Genomic DNA, 19,386 nt, shown 5'->3' on the forward strand with positions numbered 1-19,386 from the left:
CATTTTTTTAGATAAGTAGCCAGTTTATACGAAAGTATTTGTCTTTTCTCTTTATCAATCAGCATCAATCAAGTCCACCTCATATATTTGGATTAAAATCAAAATAAACTCCAATCTGGTTAATCGATTCTGAAACTCGAAATGATCAAACATCAGGGAGAGAGAGAGAGAGAGAGAGAGAGAGAGAGAGAGAGAGAGAGAGAGAGAGAGATGATAACAGCTGGATCTTGATCACAAGGTGAAGTCACTCACTCCTCCTCCTCCTCCTCTCTCATGTCTCGTCTCTCACTTTCCTCTTACTTTTTCTGCACGTTGTGTTTGACTCCACAACACATCTGATTTTTAACAGGGACCACAAGTGATTGTGGATTTTCTGCGTTAACACTCGGTCATTTTGTGCGTAAAAGCATCCATCATTCCTCCATCTGTCCACACGGATGTGCAGCCTCAAGGAGAGGATATGTACCCGGGCATAATGACCACCAACCACGGACCCCCTTCCTATGAGGCCGGATTTCTGCACAACGCCTCGGCGGGCACCTCCCCGGTCTATGTGCCCACGACGCGGGTCGTCACCCCCATGATCCCGGCGCTGCCTTACCTCCAGACGCCCGGTGCGTCGCAGCAGAGCAGCCCCGTGTCGAGCCACTCCGCCTGGGCGCAGCCAGGCGCGGACTCGGTGCCCTCATACAACCACTCCCCGGTGTCCTCTCGCTTCACCTTCTCCAGCAGCCCACCTATGTCCTCCGGGGTGGCCGCGGCCCGGGAGGTGGCAGCCTCTTACTCCAGCCCGCTAAACATCTCCGCGAACGGCAGGGAGCACTACGGCGCCCGGGGCCTCAGCGGGTCGTACCACAGCCCGTACACGGCCTACATGACCCCGAACATGGGCGGAACGTGGCCGGCGTCCCCGTTCGATAGCCAGGTCCTCCACGGTCTCCAAGCCGGTGCTACTCCAACACGGCATCCAAACATAGGTAAGCAACCGGAAATAAAATGCATTCTCAAGAGAATATTCTGAAAATATTCTGCATTTCCCGCAATAACATGTGTTTGAACTTATCTGACATCCAGCAAAAATACGAAAAGGTCAACCTATCGGCTCCAGACGAGAAAGGAATACTTGAAAATATTTTTATGCTATTTAGATTTGTCAGGAGTTAATTAAAATGTATCAATGGCTTTGAAAACACACGTGAAGGAGTCGGAAGTTTGAATCACTATTATTATGAAATAAAAACCAGGTTCTGCTGCAGAAATCATCTCAAAATGTTGACATGCATCAGTGCAGTGAATGAAAATAATTATAGAAAAAAGGTTTGCCTGTTGCTGAAATTATATGTTAATTTTTTAGCCAAAAGATTGAGGCTTTGACAGTGAACTAATATTTTGCAATTATCTTAAAATCCTGAAATAGGTAAAAATACAACAATAAAGCAATATAACACGATAAATTGTAGGATTTATATTTTGTCAGATAAAAAATGCAAATTATACGTGATTGACTCGTAATGAAAATGTTATCTTTACGTTTTATTTATTTTATTTGAATGAGGAAGACTTTTATTTACTATATTGAACTCGTTAAACCCTCATTAACATCATAACGCATTCAAGACAGTTATTCAGGCTGTGATTTATAGTATATTATAATTATTAAATATATATATTTACAGTGTTGGATCAGAGACTGATTAAAGTCTGAATATCACTTTGTATAAAATGGGTTCATTACGTGTTTCATATCGAAAAAATATAAAAACTATCTTGTTCTTAACCCTGAACTAGAATTTGATTGTGACCCTAAACCACACTTTTAATTAGCAATACAATGCATACAATTCAACATTTATTACTTTTATTAACTAAATAGATAATTTTTCTCTAAAAACTCAAACTAACATTAATTAGCTGATTTAATTAAATCCCAGAAAATGTATAATCTTAGCCAACTGATGAAAGAAAACATTTAAATATGTTCAAACATAAAAATGTAAATTTCTGTTTGGACTACATTATTAGTTTATGTTATCAATCAAATAGATAATCTGTCAAATTGGAATTTTATAATTAGATAATATAGATATGGAGTTCTAGAGTAATTTAACCTGTCGGGTTTATCAAAGTGTATTGTTGAATGTTTAAATGGTGTACAAAGTTAACATAAACATTTTTCTGAATCAAAGTGAATGAAGTGATAGAAATTAATATTTAACTAAGGCTGAATTGATAGCACTGTTTATGAGGATTGTAATTTATGAGCTGTGTCATGAGCCTGTGGATCAGGCTAGATCAGCCGCCCTTTCTTTCACTGAGGATTCAATAAATTACATATTATACACATATGTTATTTAACAGTTGGCTGCAGCCGAAGCCCTGATCTGACTGATGGATCCTTTACGTCACTGCTGGATCACAGCGATTTCACAATGCATTGATTGGACTCAGGTTGTCAAGTTCCTTTCCCGATACTTGACTTGCATCTTGTGTCGTCTACATAACTAATCAAATGGGAGTTAGTTGGACCTGAGTTTCTCTACAGCTGCTGCAGGGCGATGAGGCCTCAACCATTTCAATCCCTCAATCTTTTCTCTAAGACTGTTTTTATCCAATGGAGTATCACTTCACTTACATCCAATTTACATCAGTTTAATTCCTCATTCATTGCTATTAGCTGCTCTTACTCTCTGCCCATTAATGGGTGACCCCTGTGTTGATTATGTGAACAGCTTTGACGGTCTCATCTACAAGGTCGTCCCCTTGAACTGTTTGATGAAGAAACATCAGCTATTAGAGATAAAGAGCATTGATCCAATCTGACCTCTTCATCTGATTAGGATCACGCTGAACTCACAGTGTGGCCTCTTCACTGATTGCTCCTATTTATTGATGCAGGAAAAGACAGAGACTGCATCTCATTGTTTTTATAACAATGTCAAATGAAATCAAACATCAGCGATTCATTCAGTGGCAGTCAGTCTTAAAGTGAAAGTCTCTTTTGGCGGTGAAAAGAACGGAAATGTAATTTTTCCTCTGAGTCAATGACAGAAGGAAATCATCATCAACATCACTTGGCTTTATTTGAATGATAAATACATTATTCTATTTGAATTTAATATTAAATAAAAAAATCTAATTCTTATTTACCCTGATTATTGAACTTAAATTCTTGCTTTTGAAAATAGCTTTAATTTTATAGTACATCTTGTGTTTCCAGAGAAACATCACAACTACTTCGATGGTTTATAAGCAAATTAGTTAAAAACTTGAACACATTTTTTAAATTTTGTTTAGCTTTTCTATATAATTCTTTCTAACAAATGGTCTTAAATTGTAAATGTCAACAAGACTAGAATTCAAGAAAAGCGGCTATAGTATATAATATCTTAATTATATATGGATATTAGTAACAAAGGTGTCAACAGTAAAAGAGACAGTATAGATTTTATCATTAGATTATTACTGATATAGTGAGTAAATTATGCTCGTAGTAGCAGTAGTTTAATGTAAAAGGTCGCATTATATTTTCAAGGTTCATCATGTGTTAAATCTCAATTTGCAAAGAAACTAAAGTAGTGGAGTAAAAAGATATTATTCTTAGTGAAAAAGTATTTTATTAATTTGTGGAGAAAGTGTACTTCAATATTTCCCTCTGATGTAGATTTTAATGCACCAGACTACAAATAAATTACCTTTGTACTTAAGTACAGTTTTGAGTAAATTAACTTAGATACTTGAAAATGGCCTCTCTAGGTGTTAAATTGTAAAAGCCCTATACTGATATAGTGTTTGTTTTAAATAGTTTGTATAATAGCAAATGGTTTATTAATTTAGGCAATTTGTGATATATTAAAGACATGTTTGTAAATAACGCTTATCCCAAACAATGTGTGACCTCAGCCATCAGATGTAGTGGAGGAAAAAGTACAATAATCCAACCTGAAATATACTCAAAGAATAAAAAATACTATCTTTAAATTTTTGTCACTGAAACATATTCTTTACTTCACAATGGTCATGATTATAAAAAAAAAAAAACCTTATCCAAACAGTGACTCTTCTATTGAGTCTTTCACTCCATGTTCACCTTTGGTCTCCTAAAGCATTAGCGTGGCTGTTTTTAAACTGCACCCTGATAGTCGGCCTGTATCTGATAGAAGATACACCCTGACATTTGCACAGCGGAAAAAATAAAACCCTCTGTTCTGATAGATGTGGAACGCTGCGGTCATCTTCTCTTTGTGTATTGTCTCCGTGTTGATGCGTTGTGTTGGCTACAATTGCTGCCTGGCTCAAGGTTAGCCTGCCCCACTGTTGTGGGGCAGGCTAAGACTCTTGTTTGGCTCTCGGCCTTGGTGGAGGCCTGCGTGCGGCTGTGTATCAGTTCGGTTACCATTCGAGGAGCAGATGGTGGCCAGGTTGACACTCTCTGAAGAGGAGTAATTATGGAGAGTGGAGTGTGTGGTTAAAAACACATTGTGACGCCACTCAAATGAACATTTTTACGAGTTTTACGTTGAGGTTTTCTGAAGTTTCTCAAGCTATGTATTGGGCAAATTGAGGTATTTTCCCCTCTACTTCTGTGGAGATACTTTTTGATGTGTCAGATGAGAGAGTGACGACTACATTCATCAGCTGTCGTGCTTATCTTTGAGGCAGAAGGAGATGTGACATACGCAGAGTCTCTATTTGAATACGATGAAGCGCTACTCCGTCTCTATTTCAAGCCTGCTCTTTATCTGCAGGGGGAGTTGGGAGATAAGGGGGGAATCCAGGCTGCTGTTGTGTGGGCCTGTTGTAACTGTGGGCCTGCGCCTCCTGCTGGTGTACAGATGTCCCTGTACCATATAACCCGCCTGTCAGGGACTGTTTATTAAAAAGAGGATGGAAAGAATGTCTGTGGCACAAGCCCAATTGGAAGTTAATTTTATCTAAGCATAAGGGATACAATTCTTTGGTTTCATGAAGTGAGGGTTTGCGAAGTAATACCATGGAGCGTGACTTCCACCAAGGCCCAACAGTCCCCTTCTGAAACCACGTGTAAATTCACTGGATCCAGATTTATGTCCCGTAAAGATGCTTGATTTTTCTTTCATCCATAACAATGAATTATTCTCTGAGATTCAAAAAAAATCCTTGATCCTCCCTCTGATCCACCCCCCAAAAATTGGTTCTTCCCTGAGCTGTACTGCAAACTTCCAACAATTTTCTTGATAAACCGTCAAGTAGTTTTTGCTTAATCTTGTTCACAATCACACAAGCCAACCCACGAACAACGGACTGGGGTGAAAACATAACCTCCATAGTTCACGTTTTATTTGTCATATGTAAGTTAACACAGGGTCAACGCTACCATGAAAACTGTGGGATGACAGGCAAAGGTCAGCTCAGCAATGCTATAAAGTAAAAGGAGCTCAATATAAAATAGCCAAATACAATACTATGATGCTTTTTACAGAAATCAAGTGTAAAAACAGGCAATTAAACAATGTTTAGATGATTTTAAATCCTGGACAGATTTATCCCCTGTGCTTGGGAAGATATTCAGTCAATTATCTATGAACCAAAAGGAACATTTCCCTCAGCTAACCTGATTTCTCCCTTGTCATCTCTGATCAGATTTGTTCGATGACTTCGCTGAGGGCCGAGAGTGCGTAAACTGTGGGGCGATGTCGACCCCCCTCTGGAGGCGGGACGGCACCGGCCACTACCTGTGCAACGCCTGCGGGCTGTACCACAAGATGAACGGCATCAACAGGCCCCTCATCAAACCCCAGCGACGACTGGTGCGTGACAGCCGGACTCACAATCAGCTCGTTCTTCACAGATATTTTCTTTTGTCACACATGAATAACCGTCTTCTTTCTCTTTACCTGAATCAGTCTGCCTCAAGAAGGGTGGGCCTGTCCTGCACCAACTGTCACACCACCACCACCACCCTGTGGAGACGAAACGCAGAGGGAGAGCCGGTCTGCAACGCCTGCGGCCTCTACATGAAACTCCACGGGGTAAGAGACATTTGATCACATAGTCTAGACAAATTCTTAGTTGACCCTAGGCATCATAAAAGAAATCTTCAGAAATTAGCAGGATTTCATTTTACTTAATATCACATTTCACTTAGTTCTCTACTCGCCTTGGTGTCTCGACAGGTACCACGACCCCTGGCTATGAAGAAAGAGGGGATCCAGACCCGCAAACGCAAACCCAAGAACCTCAACAAGTCCCAAACCGGTGAGCGTCAGTGGATTTGAATTAAACCTGGAGTCCAAATCCCTGCAGACATTTAGATTCCCTCGGTTATTGACCTTACCGGTTGAGTGTGTATTTCAGGTCTCAAGGCCCAACTTGTGTGTTCTGAGTATACACGTGAAATGACCACGACTCTGTGCCTCACAGGGACTCCAGGCTGTGAGGGGAATCAAGTCACACCTTGCAGCACTCCCCGTCACGCCACCGGCAGCATCAGCCTAAGCAGCGGCGGCAGCACAGAGGAGCCTCGTCAGATAAAGACAGAACCGGAGGCTCACAGCTTGTTCTCACACCACAGCGCACACTCACAGGTGAGACGCTGAGAGATGTCAGAGAATATTTAGGAAACAAGGTGCCAGAATAGCTAGAGGCATAGTTCATCATCAGCTTTATCTGTCCAATAATGACCTTATGGCATTAAAGACCAGGAAGAGACAGTTAAACTATTGTTACGTAGACTCTGGTTATGTAAAATGAAACTATTGTGGAAGTGTGTGAAGCCCATGTTCTCTTGAATGACCAGCAGAGGGTGACTCCACTGGCACCATTACATTACATGTCATGTCATTTAGCTGACACTTTTGTCCAAAGCGACTTACATTTTTAGTACACTCAACATTTATGAGGGGCCATTTGGGGGTTCAGTATCTTGCCAAAGAACACCCGCTCTATCCCCTAGGCCACGCTCTCCTCCACCAGAGATAAGTGTTTCTATAGAAGTAATTGAGAAAACCAACAGCGTGATGATCATTTAGTAATTAATGGTCCAATCTGGAGTCAAACAGACGATACAGTCCCATAAGCACTGGGGCATGGATATCGCGTGATTGACAGATATGACAAAATGCCGGACTCAGGGCTACAAAATGGCCAATCACAAACCAAAGGGTGACGTCATGGCTTAGACAGAATTATGTAAAACAAAATCTACAATATTTAATTTGATCTTTTCCTATCTTGGAAAGGAAAAGTGGATGTTAATGGGGTCTTCTAATCGGTTTCTTCTGTTTTTCTATAGATTTCCGCACTGCCGGCTTACATGGCAGCTCAAGGTGGAGCCATTCCTCTCAAGATGTCCCCCGGGGGCCACAGCGGATCCTCTGGATCCAAAGCTGAGCCGTGGAGCAGCCTAATCCTGGCTTAGAAGACCTACAACCCAGAACCAACTCATCTTTAAACTCTCCTGACAGACAAGAGTGCTGGGAACGTGGACCACTGCTGTGGATGCGGATGATTCCACCCAGCCTGTTTGTGCAGGGCAGAGATATGAGACAGGAAAATGAAGGGCACTACAAAGATGGACGTCTGCCGGGATGGAGTTTGACAGTTATGAAGGAGCAGCTCTGTGATTCAACCCAAATGCAAACTTTGATATGTAAAAAACACCAACTTTGTTAGACAAAAGGTTTTCTCGCAATGCGAGTTTGTGACACAAACTGTGACATAAGCCAGTGACAAATAACAGTAGTGGTCAGACTTTATCTCACTGAGTTATTTTTATTTCAATCAATTTTTTCATTTTGAGGATAATATTGAGGACAATCTCCCAAAGAAATGAAAGTAATGAATTACAGTTTAGCACCATGGACCATTCATATAAATAAGAAAAGAAACTTACCTGAGTAGTACATTTGTAAAAGATGTCTGAACTCAGTAGCAATGTCTCACGATGGGACACAACTAATGTGCTGCTAACATAATGCAACACTATGGAACATTTCATACAAAAGGATTTTAAAGGTTCACTTACTTGGATTAGGGAGATTATTGTCACTTAAATTCCCACTCCTCACCCCAAACATCTGTTCTTGCTCTATGCAACCCTGGTGAAGGGTTATGATCTTCTATGAGAAGTGTGGAACCAGTCAAAGCTTCAATTGCCAAAATCAGGTCCAGCAAGTTCCTTCCAGAGGAGTAATAAAAAAAAAAAACAGTGTTTATCTTCAATGTTCAGCAAAGAAACATTTAAAATATGCAGAATTCTCAACAGAGTTTGGTGCATTTGTTACAGAAACAGCTTCCTGTTCAGGAAGCCGGGGACCATGGGTAATATCCACTGTTCAGTTGAGTCTCAGCTCGGTCGGTGGGACTACGCAGTCTTTGTTTTTCCTCTACATGAAAACCACTTTATCGCTCGGACATGGAGCTCAACAGAATGAATCACGGCCCATGGCTGCTGAGGGCGCTGCTGCTCAATAACAATGACATAGTGTTGCTTTAATAAACCACACGCCTCAGTTTTCAGTATTTTCAATGTGACTTTGTGTAATTTCCCAAAGTAACTGGTGCATTGTTTTGTTGTTTTTGCGAGGCAAGTTGCTGTGGAGCTTTTTACATGCAAGTTTTACTTTATTCAAGCACCTCAGTTGTATTCGGGCAGCAGCAAAAGTCTGAGCAGCTTTTACCTCCACATTAAGAAAACACAAACATGGCCAAACATTGTGTGATTGGGTTTATTAAAGATCATTTTATACAGTCGGGTTTAATCACATATATTTAATTCCAATGACTGTGACGTCTAATTAAAATTAATCTAATTAAGACTTTTTAGCCAAACAAACATAGTGAAACTAAGAGAACTGCTCTTGACATCCATCACTCCTCAACACCAGTGATAATATGACCCTCAGTGAAAAAAGACACATGACCCACTCATTGCAATAGGAGCTGCTCCCTGGTGGACTGGATCAGCTTCACTTTGTCCTTTAGATGTAAAGTAAAAATCCACACATCAGTATTGTCAACTGTATGAAAAGATAAATGAAAAACTATTATGAAAGATGCACATGACAAATATGATGCGGACGGACTGTCCCACAGCTCCCTCTGCTGACACAAGTACAATAGTGCATCCACACGAGGAGCCTCCTAAACACTTTCCAAGATAAACAATCCTCCATCTATTTATTATTATAGAGCCAACTCAAACCACATTATCATCTAGTAATCATCTATAATATATATCAAGGTTGTTTGATAAACTATATGAAGGAGAAGTTTACAGTATGATAGCGACACTGCTTGAATTTTCCTGTGACAAGCATGGAGGCAACATGTGTAAATGTGGGATTCTGTAATTTACCTAAATAAGCATATGAGCGTGTATGTAAAAAACAAACTCCACTCCAGTATAATTGTGTAATACACCATTTGTGATATATTGTAAGTAAAGACACAATGAGAGACAAACGTGTGTGTGTGTGTGTGCTTCTCTGTCTGTGCTAACGCTACCTGATATCCATTTAGCTGCTTTTAGAGAAACACAGAAGTATTCTTCGAGTGGCTGTATCAATCTGTACACACTGATCCGGATACAACAAACTTTTCCCTCTGGATTTGAGCCTCTCGTCTACACACAAAAGCCATTTTAAGTCACTAAAACAAAGATATTTACAAACTACTTTCAAAGTGCAAATAAAAAAACAACTTCTGTTTCTTTTTCCTTCTTTAAATCCGATGCTCCAGATATTTTCCAGAACATTTCTTGCCAACCATTTATAAAAATGTCCAGCAAATGTCAGAGTGAGCTTTTGTGAGAATAGAGCGGGAATATTTCCTCAAAAGTCCCAGCGTGCAATGGACACAAAACTTTTTTGGTCCGAGACTGGAGAAGTCGGACCAAACAATGTCCTGCTGCGTGAAAGGCAAACCCAGTTTTCACATTTTTCCCCAGTTCATAACTGAAAAACATCCTCAGGGCGTTTTCACACCTGAAAGTCTAAAACAAGTTTCACGTCGTTGTTTCATTGTTTAGATTTGATCTGGTAAGATGTGGTTTAACATTGTAATTCAGGTTGTGTGTGTTGTTGTGGATTTATAGATGAACATTTAAACATAATACCAACATTAGAATGAGGTGGAGGTTAGTTGTAAATCATCCTGCATTACAAGCATTCCAAAGGTTGGTTGAATCAAACTTCCTTGTGTTGAGTTACAGAGCAGCTCTTGTCCTTTTAACTCTTCTTCCGGAAACTGTATCCTCCCGATGTGCAAATACTCATTTTCTGAACTTTACCATATCTTTGATGAAGATGGACAGCACATCGGTTGAACTCTTCAGTCAACTTCCCCCTGATAAACTCTGCATATTTGTCCTGCACCATCTCACTCCTACACTGGTGAAGAGTCGGATACCCTGAAACCAAAAGTGTGATTGAGTGTGAACGTCTTACCACTTTCAAGATGTTTGTCAAAACTTCACTTTTTTCTGACAGCAGAGCTTGAGCAGCTCTGATCCCGGTGTTCAGCTTCAGTGTCAAGTCTATTTTCACGTCCTCTGGTTTGCTTTCATAAACGCTGTGCACTTTCTTGAAATAACTCTTCCAGTCCTGTTCCTGCACGATGCCCATCAATGGTTAACTCAGATTCACAGATTTCAAGAGGCGTTTAACTGCAGAGCTCTGATTTTTACACAAAGGATTGAGATCAGCTCTATTTGTAGCTGCTTTGACATATTCCTCATGGTTCTTAGTCAGATTTATACAGTCCACTTGGCTGTAGGTGACATCCCTGAAGAGGGTTTCTTTGCTTCTTTTGAATATCCAGCATCTCACAAAGCCAATGAGCGTCTTCACTCCGTACACACTCCACTACTCCTGAGCTTTCCGAACCAGCTTTATGTGCAAGTAAGAAAACTTTAAGAAGATAATGGTTACAGCAAGAATCACCCACAGTACGAGACTTATTGAAACGATGAAGGATAGTTATGTAACTGAGAAACTGAGCTTTTCTGTAAAGCTGCTCTTAAAGAGGTCAGTGATATGCTGGGGTAAGTAGAAATAAATGAATGAAATGCTTTTAGTAAAGTTAGTTGTCTTATCTGAAATGTACTCAAATTAAACATATGTAAGTTTTACTATTTAGATTATATACATAAAAGAAAAAATGAGTTAAATAATGTGGAAGTTCAAACATGCAAAGAATATTTTGGGAGGACTGTCAATAAAAATATGTAAATATAGAAAAAAACTGTAACACAATCATGTCCAGTAGCCTAAGTTCAACAACTCCTGGATATGTGTGTTAGTGTAACTTATAGTTTCCATGCATTTGGTAAATTCATAATAATAGACCATATATATATACATATTAATGTACTTAATACATACTTATATATTCTGTTTACTTATGGTTTACACCGGGGATCAGAGAGAATCTGCATTTCAATCCTTTGTTTGTCCTGCACATATTTCAGAATTGACAATAAAGTTGTCTTTGACTGAATAACAGACCAATCTTTAAAACACTTGTTCTTGTAAAGAATCATAAATCTCCATACGTTTTAAAAACATCCAATGAACCATCTCATACAGTGTGAACACAGCCAGCAGATAGCCCTTCGTTATGTATTTTTTTCATAATATAATAATATAATAATAATAATGAGATATTATTTCATTGAGCAGGTACGTTTCCTTCATAGATAACATCCCCGACCAATCAGAGGCCGTGGTTTGTTGAGAGTCGGCCGGGGCGGGGCATCACACCAGACGCTACGGCCGCCCATTGGACGTCGAAGCCTAAGCCCATGACTTTCCAACCAATCAGGGGCATCATTCGATCAGACGAGCTCCTGTGACCGTGTGTTCGTCTGGTGTCTGCCGCTGCAGCTCCTCCGTCCATGGACACAGCGACTTGACAGAGAAACACCTGAGACAACCCGCAGCATCATGGACATCCTGAAGTCACTGGGTCACCCGGAGGAGCTGTTCAACCTGTTCAAGTTCAAGATGGGGGGGTGCTCCACCGTCATGCCGAAGTTGGATTATGTGAGTAAACGCTGTATGGATGATGTACACATGCACGCGCTGGGACAAGATGCGTGGTTGCATTTGTCTCACGGATCATGCGGGACATGCTGCTATGACCCGGTGTGCACAGCATGGACATTAACACCGGAACCACACAGTCCATCTGACCGCAGATCTGCACATGCTTAGCTCAGGCTGCAGTGTCAATGGATTGGCAACGACTGCTGCTCACTTCCGCTCCTCAGCCAGGGACAGAGTCAGATCACCGGGCTTAAAGTCAAATCAGGTCTGTGGTGTCACTCCTGTGCTGGTTCACACTCTCAAAGACAGAGGTGACCATTGACTCGGGATTTGTGTTACGTAATGAGCTTGGGAGGGGGGGAATGCTCTGCGCATGTTTGACGGATAATCTCACTATTTAAAACAGCAATGTGACCCGCGGAGAGACAGGGCCTCTGCAGACACTGCTGGTGTGTCCAAGTTTTAACCAGGCTCTTACTTTGATAATCAATGGATGGAGGGAGGGAGGGAGGGAGGGAGAGGGAGAGGGAGAGAGAGAGAGAGATCAACAAGGTATCAGGCACATAACAAACTAAGCTCAAACGTAAAAACTATAAGATCAAGCTTACCACAGTAGAGTGGAAAGAGGAAGTGACCCTGATAAACGGTATATGATATTATCGTTATTATTATTATTATTTGTATATTACATTTAAACAATCTAAACCCTGGCTTACACACACACACAGACACACACAAACACTGTCCGTTATGTGGTGGAATGGGTGGTTGTGGTTATTCATGGTCAATAACATACAGACTGTATAAGTGAATCTTATAAAGCTGAGCAATAAGGCCAAAAGCATAGTATGTCCAAATAGTACTTCAAGATAAAATATTGGAAAATTATCACGTAGATGTCACTTTGGGTTGTATAACAGTTGAGTTGTAGTGTGGCAGTAACACACTGTCTCAGACACATGTGTAAACCACATATGTATTTTAACACTCCCACTGTGTTGTTATCGGTGGTTAAAGGCAGATTTTGTAAGTTTGTGAGCACCAACATTAGATAAAACCGGCTCTAGATTTTGCAAACTTTCAGGCCTCGCACAAGTAAACAAGAATACACAAGTTCCCCTAAACTTATCTATACTTTTTATTATTACTATCATTCATTTGTTTAATAACAACTCCTCTACGTCCTACTGTCTTTCCTACCGTGGGCCACCAGATGTCAGCACATTACACTTCCTGTATCTGCAGCACGCACTTTGATACAGGCCTACAGAACATCTGATTACTTTCCACAGTTTTGTTATGATTTATTCTATATTAACGATAGAAGTAAATAGCAGTTTTTATAATTCATGCACTTTCTTGTTAGTGGAAACCAGAATACAATAATTTTCTATTATCACTATTATTTATTTATCTAATTATGCCCTGTTCCCGAGAGAAAACATTAGCTAAAAAACATATAACAAGGCCTTGTGCTATTTAAGGTCTGGCTTTTCCACTTTAAAACACTTTATGAACTATTATCTAACTCTGTTTAAAGCAGTCACATTAATATTGTGGTGAATCCGTGTCACACAGACATGGACTGGGTTAGTAAACAGTGAGGAAGGTGACGGACATGTTTTGGGTCGAAGGGGAGGAGGAGCCTTGTAGTCACAACATCAGATCTACAAACGCTCTGCACACACACGCTTCACGTACACAGTGTTTGTAGATCAGTGGAGCGCTTGTTTCCTTCACCCTGACGTCCTCCTAAAAACAGTTGCACGCCCCCCCCCCCGCCCCGCCACGCTCCCGTGTCCTCTGCATGGACTTCATGTTTATAACTCACCATGGCCCCAGTCGTTTGGTAGCTGCCGCTGCTGCAGCCTGTGTTCGCTCCCATGGCCGGAGCTGGCTACAAGTGTCCCGTCTCCCTTGCAGTGTTCAAGCGCTCTCTGTCGGTGGCGCCGCGCGGCTGCGGTGGGTCCGCTCCACGGTCCCTGCTGCCGGGCTGGAGGCTCGGGGAGCGCGGCCTGCAGGAGGCCGCCCGCCCCTCCAGCGCCGTGAGAGCCGCCAGGTTTTACCGACACAGCGCCTTCTCTTGTCTCTCCTGCCAGGAGTCCATGAGCGACAGTCTGCGGACCTGCTACCTGTACCTGAACCAAACCAGCCGGAGCTTCGCCGCCGTGATCCAGGCGCTGGACGGGGAGCTGAGGTGGGTAAACAGGGGGTTAGTCCAGGTGAGGGGCCTGAGGGGTGTGTCTGCAGGCATGGTGTCCTCTAGTCTAGTGCGTAGGCTGCAGCAGCTTCCCGTGCACAATATACATGTGGTGATGAATAGATCTACAGTGGAAACTACTATCAGCTGCACTCTTCCTTGAGATCAATCCATCTGTTGTATATTTTTGCATGTGTCCTGCTTTACCCTCATAGAAACCTTCCATAAAGAAACTGATGGTATTTCCTGTGGAGGGTTTCCTTTCTCCCTGGAGTGATTTAACAATGGCCTAAACTCTAACACATTTAGTAGAAAGATAACTTATCAGTTCGACCACAGACTGCGGAGTCAGATATCCTAAATGCTATGCATGTTATGAATGGTCCATTTATTTGAGTATTATTCAAATGACAAAAAATCAAATGCACATCTGCAGTCTTGTGTCCACTCAGTTGGTTTGCTTGTTGTTGCAGGATAAGATCTGATCTCTGATCTATGGAGCTGTGTTTAGGTGCTATGTCACCACAATGAAATGTGTCTTTGTGTCGTTTAATTAGGATCTATAAAATGAAAATCTATGCAGCAATGTTTTCAAATAGCTTCATCTGATCTACCAACATTCAACAATTCCCAAAAGTTCAATAATGAAACAGGAAATATTTGCTTTTTGTAACAGTTTTGCTTCCTCACATACATGCCAGCTCCGTTGTACCATTCCAATGATATTTATGTGCCGTGTAAAAGGTTTTAGAAGAAAAGCTTTTGTAGAAGGAGGCTTCATTTATTTATAAAGACAAAGTCTTTTGGCGATGAGGGCGACGCCAGTGTTGAAGTCCTAAAACATGCATGCAGTAACACAAAGACATTAATAACAAATTACATTAAAATCCTTCTTGTAACCTGCTGCAGAAAACTGATAATGTTGTAGACAGATAACTGCTGCTGCTGCTGTTTCTAATTTAGGCTCCCTCTTCAGGTCAGAACTGTCAGAAAATAAATGACAGCTGTTTGTAAACACACATCTTTAGTGAGTGTGTGTGTTTGTGTGTACTTTAAATATCCTCGGAATCGTCTACATTTAGGTTAACCTGATCTCTGAGCTTTGACCCCCGAGTCATGTCTGTTATTTTTGTCATTTAGTACATCAGTGACGAGGCAGCTTCTCAGCCAGCTCCCACACACACACACACAACTCCACGTTGACTGTGTGTCCTCCCTCCTCTCTCTGCCATCCAGACATGCAGTTTGTATTTTCTACTTGGTGCTGCGAGCGCTGGACACAGTGGAGGATGACATGACCATCCCCCTGGACAAGAAAGTCCCCATGCTGAATAATTTCCACACCTTCCTGTACCAGGACAAGTGGTGCTTCACCGAGAGCCAGGAGAAAGATCGGCAGGTCCTGGAGGATTTCCCCACGGTCAGTGGTTCTGCATGGTCGCACATAAAAGGGTAGTACGCAGGTGCATCTGGTACTCAAGTTTTTTTTTACTAAAATCTTCTTGTGTCCTCTCAATCCAGATATCACTGGAATTCAGAAACCTTGCTCAGGAATACAGAGACGTCATCTCAGACATCTGCCAACGTATGGGAGTGGGAATGGCCGAATTCCTGGAGAAGAAAGTGGGATCCATGAAGGAGTGGGACCTGGTGAGAGTTAGCCTTTTGTAACTGTATGTTAGGAAAATAGCAATAATAACTAGAATGGCGCTGAGCAGAGCCCATACGTCCATGAATTATTCCAACATAAATGGAAATATAAATGCAAATACATTTAATAGAGCGCTTGACGAAAGAAATAAGCAGAGATCCAAAAGAAACTTTGATTAAACTACGATCTTTGTTTTTTCAGGTTGTTGTAAGTTGTAGAACTATGAACCTAAAAAGAAAAAGTCTTAATAAACCTTTTTATAAATATTTAAGTCCATATATGATGATTCTATGCTTACATACTTGCAAACTTGTTTAGCAGATTTATTCTCCATTAATAATATTCTTCCCATACACCTCACACTGTGCAAAGCAGCGTCCTTTTAGCCCGATTTAGATACAACACGTCTCTGACAGTTTGTTTGTGGTGGATGATATAACTGTAGAACTGTTTTTTCCTCTGTGCAGTATTGCCACTATGTGGCCGGGCTGGTCGGCATTGGCCTGTCTCAGCTCTTCTCTGCGTCCCAGCTGGAGGAGCCTGAGGTGGGGCGGGACACCGAGCTGGCCAACTCCATGGGCCTGTTCCTCCAGAAGACCAACATCATCCGGGACTATCTGGAGGACACGCAAGTGGGACGAGCCTTCTGGCCACAAGAGGTAGGAGCCTGTTCTTTAGTCTGATATGAGGGTGTTTGTATATGTGTGTGACCTTTTTAAGTTGTCAAACAACAGTCTTGGGCAGATTGAGTCTTTGATTTCTTTAGTATTCTAAATTTTCTCTTATGATTTTGTTTTAACCTGGGTCCTTGTGTCCCTTTGCAGGCTTGGAGTCAGTTTGCTGTTCGTCTTGAGGACCTGGCCAAGCCGGACAAGCTGGAGTCGGCTCTGTCCTGTCTCAACCTGCTGGTCACCGATGCCCTGCGACACGTCCCAGATGTTATCGCCTACCTGTCGCGTCTGCGCAACCAGAGCGTCTTCAATTTCTGTGCTATTCCACAGGTATTGACTGATGTGCCACTCACAGATGCTTTTGTTCTATGAGTTCTCGGCACTGACAAAAAAATTCCTCTGTTGACCAGGTGATGGCGATATCTACATTATCAAAATGCTACAACAACCCCATGGTGTTCCAGGGAGTGGTAAAGATCAGGAAGGGACAGGCGGTCACCCTCATGATGGAGGCCACCAACATGAGAGCTGTGCACACCATCATCAGCCAGCACAGCCAGGAGGTGGGTGTGTTGCCGTTTCTGAATCCTCTGCTAACTTTTCACCACTAAAACCGATTTTCACACACGTTCTCTCCTCTCGGCAGATTTTACAGAAGGTCTCCCTAACTGACCCGTCACGAGACAAGACTCTAGACATCCTGGCTCTGATCCGGGAGAAGTCCGCGCTGTCGCAGTCCACCCTCCCCTCCAGGACCCACCACCTTTCGCCTATGTACCTGTCCGCCGCCATGCTGCTGGCCGCCCTCAGCTGGCAGTACCTCAGCACCACTGCTGCTCAGGCCCAGGGCCCCGGCAACATACAGGGGCAGTGAAACCCCTTCACCCTTATCTTCCCTGGGGGGGCTACAGACTCATAAACCCCCTCTGCTCACTCTAGAGGTCCGGCTCTCCTCTCACTCGAGGACCCTGACGCACCTTTTCCCTCACCTTCAACTCGTTGATATGGCCGTCACAGGACCATGGACACACGTAGACTGCAGGGGGCGCTCTTGTAGCAGGATGGTCTCATTAGGTTTGACTGTGATTTGTCCTCATCCTACTGCATCTGGATTAATTGTCACAGTGTTGTGTGGTTATATTCACCAGCATAAATAGCACATTGAAACAATTCAGGGGTGTTTTATCATCATTTCAAGTTTACGCTGATCATGTGTTTCCTCTTTTTTTGGAAAAGTTTAAAACATTTTGGACCCATTGTTTGGATTGATTGAAATTATTGAGCAAATGCGAATATTTCATATAATATTTCCTATTTTCTCTTTTGAATGAAATGTTTAAATATGCTTAACACGACACTGCCTATTTTAGGATTTAGAAGATGCAGTCACCAACCTTCATCAAGTTTTATTTTAATAACTCAAATCCTATTTTTCATGTCAAATCAATGTGAGCTTAAAGGAGACATATCATGCTCATATTCAGGGTTATTACTTGAGTAGGTTTACATGCTCTAATGTTTAGGAAACTTTCCTCACACTGTCCATTACTGCAGCTCCTCTTTATAGCCTCTGTCTGAAACGCCTGGTAGGATTTACCTGGATTTGTTATGGGGTGTATCGGACTCATCAGGGCTGTTCGGATGAACTTTCTCTAATATAATTCAAATATTTAAAAAAGGTCTATTCCATTATTCCATAGTATACAATTCTGTTCCAGTGCTGTAATTACTATAAGATTTTTTTTTTGTTGTTTATAAATTAGCTGACACTGCAGCCTCCGTGCCGATGTACTGTGGCTTGAGGGCGTGCATCGTGTCCACTGCTGCTAGCTCCGTCTCTATGTTTAGCAATGTAATTCTATTTAACACTTGTTCCGAGAAAGAGAAAGCGTGTGCGCACCAGAAAAAAAACAACTGTCCATGATGTTCTCTAGAGATACAGACATCGCAACCGCTCCTGGAGAAAATAGACGTGATCCTGAATCTCCAGAGGAGCAGACTGAGACACGTTGCCGTATACCTGGTGTATGATAAGAATAAGAAAAATGTATAAAAAACATTTATATAATTTGAATTTAAAAAATGGTAAATAAAGTAAGAAACTCGAACGGGATTATAGAGGAAGAGCCCTAGTGTGCATTAATATGCAAATCTCAGACTATCGAGGAGGTGTTTTAGGAGCCTCAGTGTTTTTGGTGAGAGAGAGGAGTTTCCTCTACCAAGACTTTTTAACTTTTAAACAAACATAAGAAAAAAACTAAAAAACACACTGGACAAAGGAAATACTGAAAACCCATAATATGTCTTCTTTAATATTCCACTTATGTTTCTGTAGGAGAAACTCTACCTGTTACAGCAGTGCACTTCTCTCATTAGCACTGTGTGTATGTGCTGCATAGATGTGTGTAGCATCCCAACCCTCTTCTGTCTTTGTTCGTTCTACTCCAGGTCCTTTGTAATAGGAGGAAGAAAAGGAGGAAGAAGAAGAACAGTGTAATTCTGAGGTTGCTTCGTCAGATGTGGACTGTTGGTGTGAATTGTATTGAACAGATATAATGTCTTTGATGATATGTGAGAGAGAAACGCATATTGAGGCTGCTATAGCTGAAGTGTCCTTAAAGCAGCTTTGGTGAGTAGAAAGGCCGGCACAGAGAAACCTTGCACCAAACCAAAGGAGAGCTACAAACATTGCAATGTAATGTGAAACTTTGATTTGTATATATTTGAACAAATAAAGAGTTGGAATTATGAAAGTAGATTGTACAGAAAACTAATTTGCGGATGGTGGATTTTAGTGGACTGACCTCGATGTTATATACTCTACACAGTAAAATTATATTT

The 19,386-nt window shown here is 41.6% G+C and overlaps 2 protein-coding genes and 1 long non-coding RNA gene across 4 annotated transcripts; 2 read left to right on the forward strand and 1 right to left on the reverse strand.

Annotated features, from left to right (window-relative positions):
- The first annotated feature begins 231 nt into the window (after positions 1-231).
- gata4 (GATA binding protein 4) lies at positions 232-9,441 on the forward strand. Its single transcript, XM_062411183.1, has 6 exons — positions 232-977; positions 5,620-5,786; positions 5,883-6,008; positions 6,153-6,234; positions 6,400-6,563; positions 7,271-9,441. The coding sequence occupies exons 1-6, from the start codon at positions 461-463 to the stop codon at positions 7,394-7,396; spliced, it is 1,182 nt and encodes a 393-aa protein (XP_062267167.1). The 5' UTR covers positions 232-460; the 3' UTR covers positions 7,397-9,441.
- Positions 9,356-13,994, reverse strand: LOC133973374 (uncharacterized). Its single transcript, XR_009924569.1, has 2 exons — positions 13,855-13,994; positions 9,356-12,500 (listed from the first exon to the last, which is right to left on the reverse strand). It is a non-coding gene; the product is annotated as an uncharacterized LOC133973374 (long non-coding RNA).
- On the forward strand, positions 11,734-19,298 carry fdft1 (farnesyl-diphosphate farnesyltransferase 1). Of its 2 annotated transcripts, XM_062411180.1 has the most exons (8): positions 11,734-12,020; positions 14,123-14,220; positions 15,460-15,643; positions 15,745-15,873; positions 16,342-16,533; positions 16,699-16,875; positions 16,956-17,108; positions 17,192-19,298. In XM_062411180.1, the coding sequence occupies exons 1-8, from the start codon at positions 11,922-11,924 to the stop codon at positions 17,417-17,419; spliced, it is 1,260 nt and encodes a 419-aa protein (XP_062267164.1). In that variant the 5' UTR covers positions 11,734-11,921; the 3' UTR covers positions 17,420-19,298. The 2 variants fall into 2 exon arrangements, with proteins under 2 accessions (XP_062267164.1, XP_062267163.1); XM_062411179.1 differs by lacking the exon at positions 11,734-12,020 and having other exon boundaries at positions 13,814-14,220.
- The last annotated feature ends 88 nt before the right edge of the window (positions 19,299-19,386 follow it).

This window comes from Platichthys flesus, chromosome 18 (genome assembly GCF_949316205.1).
Source record: "Platichthys flesus chromosome 18, fPlaFle2.1, whole genome shotgun sequence".
Lineage (NCBI taxonomy): Eukaryota > Metazoa > Chordata > Actinopteri > Pleuronectiformes > Pleuronectidae > Platichthys > Platichthys flesus.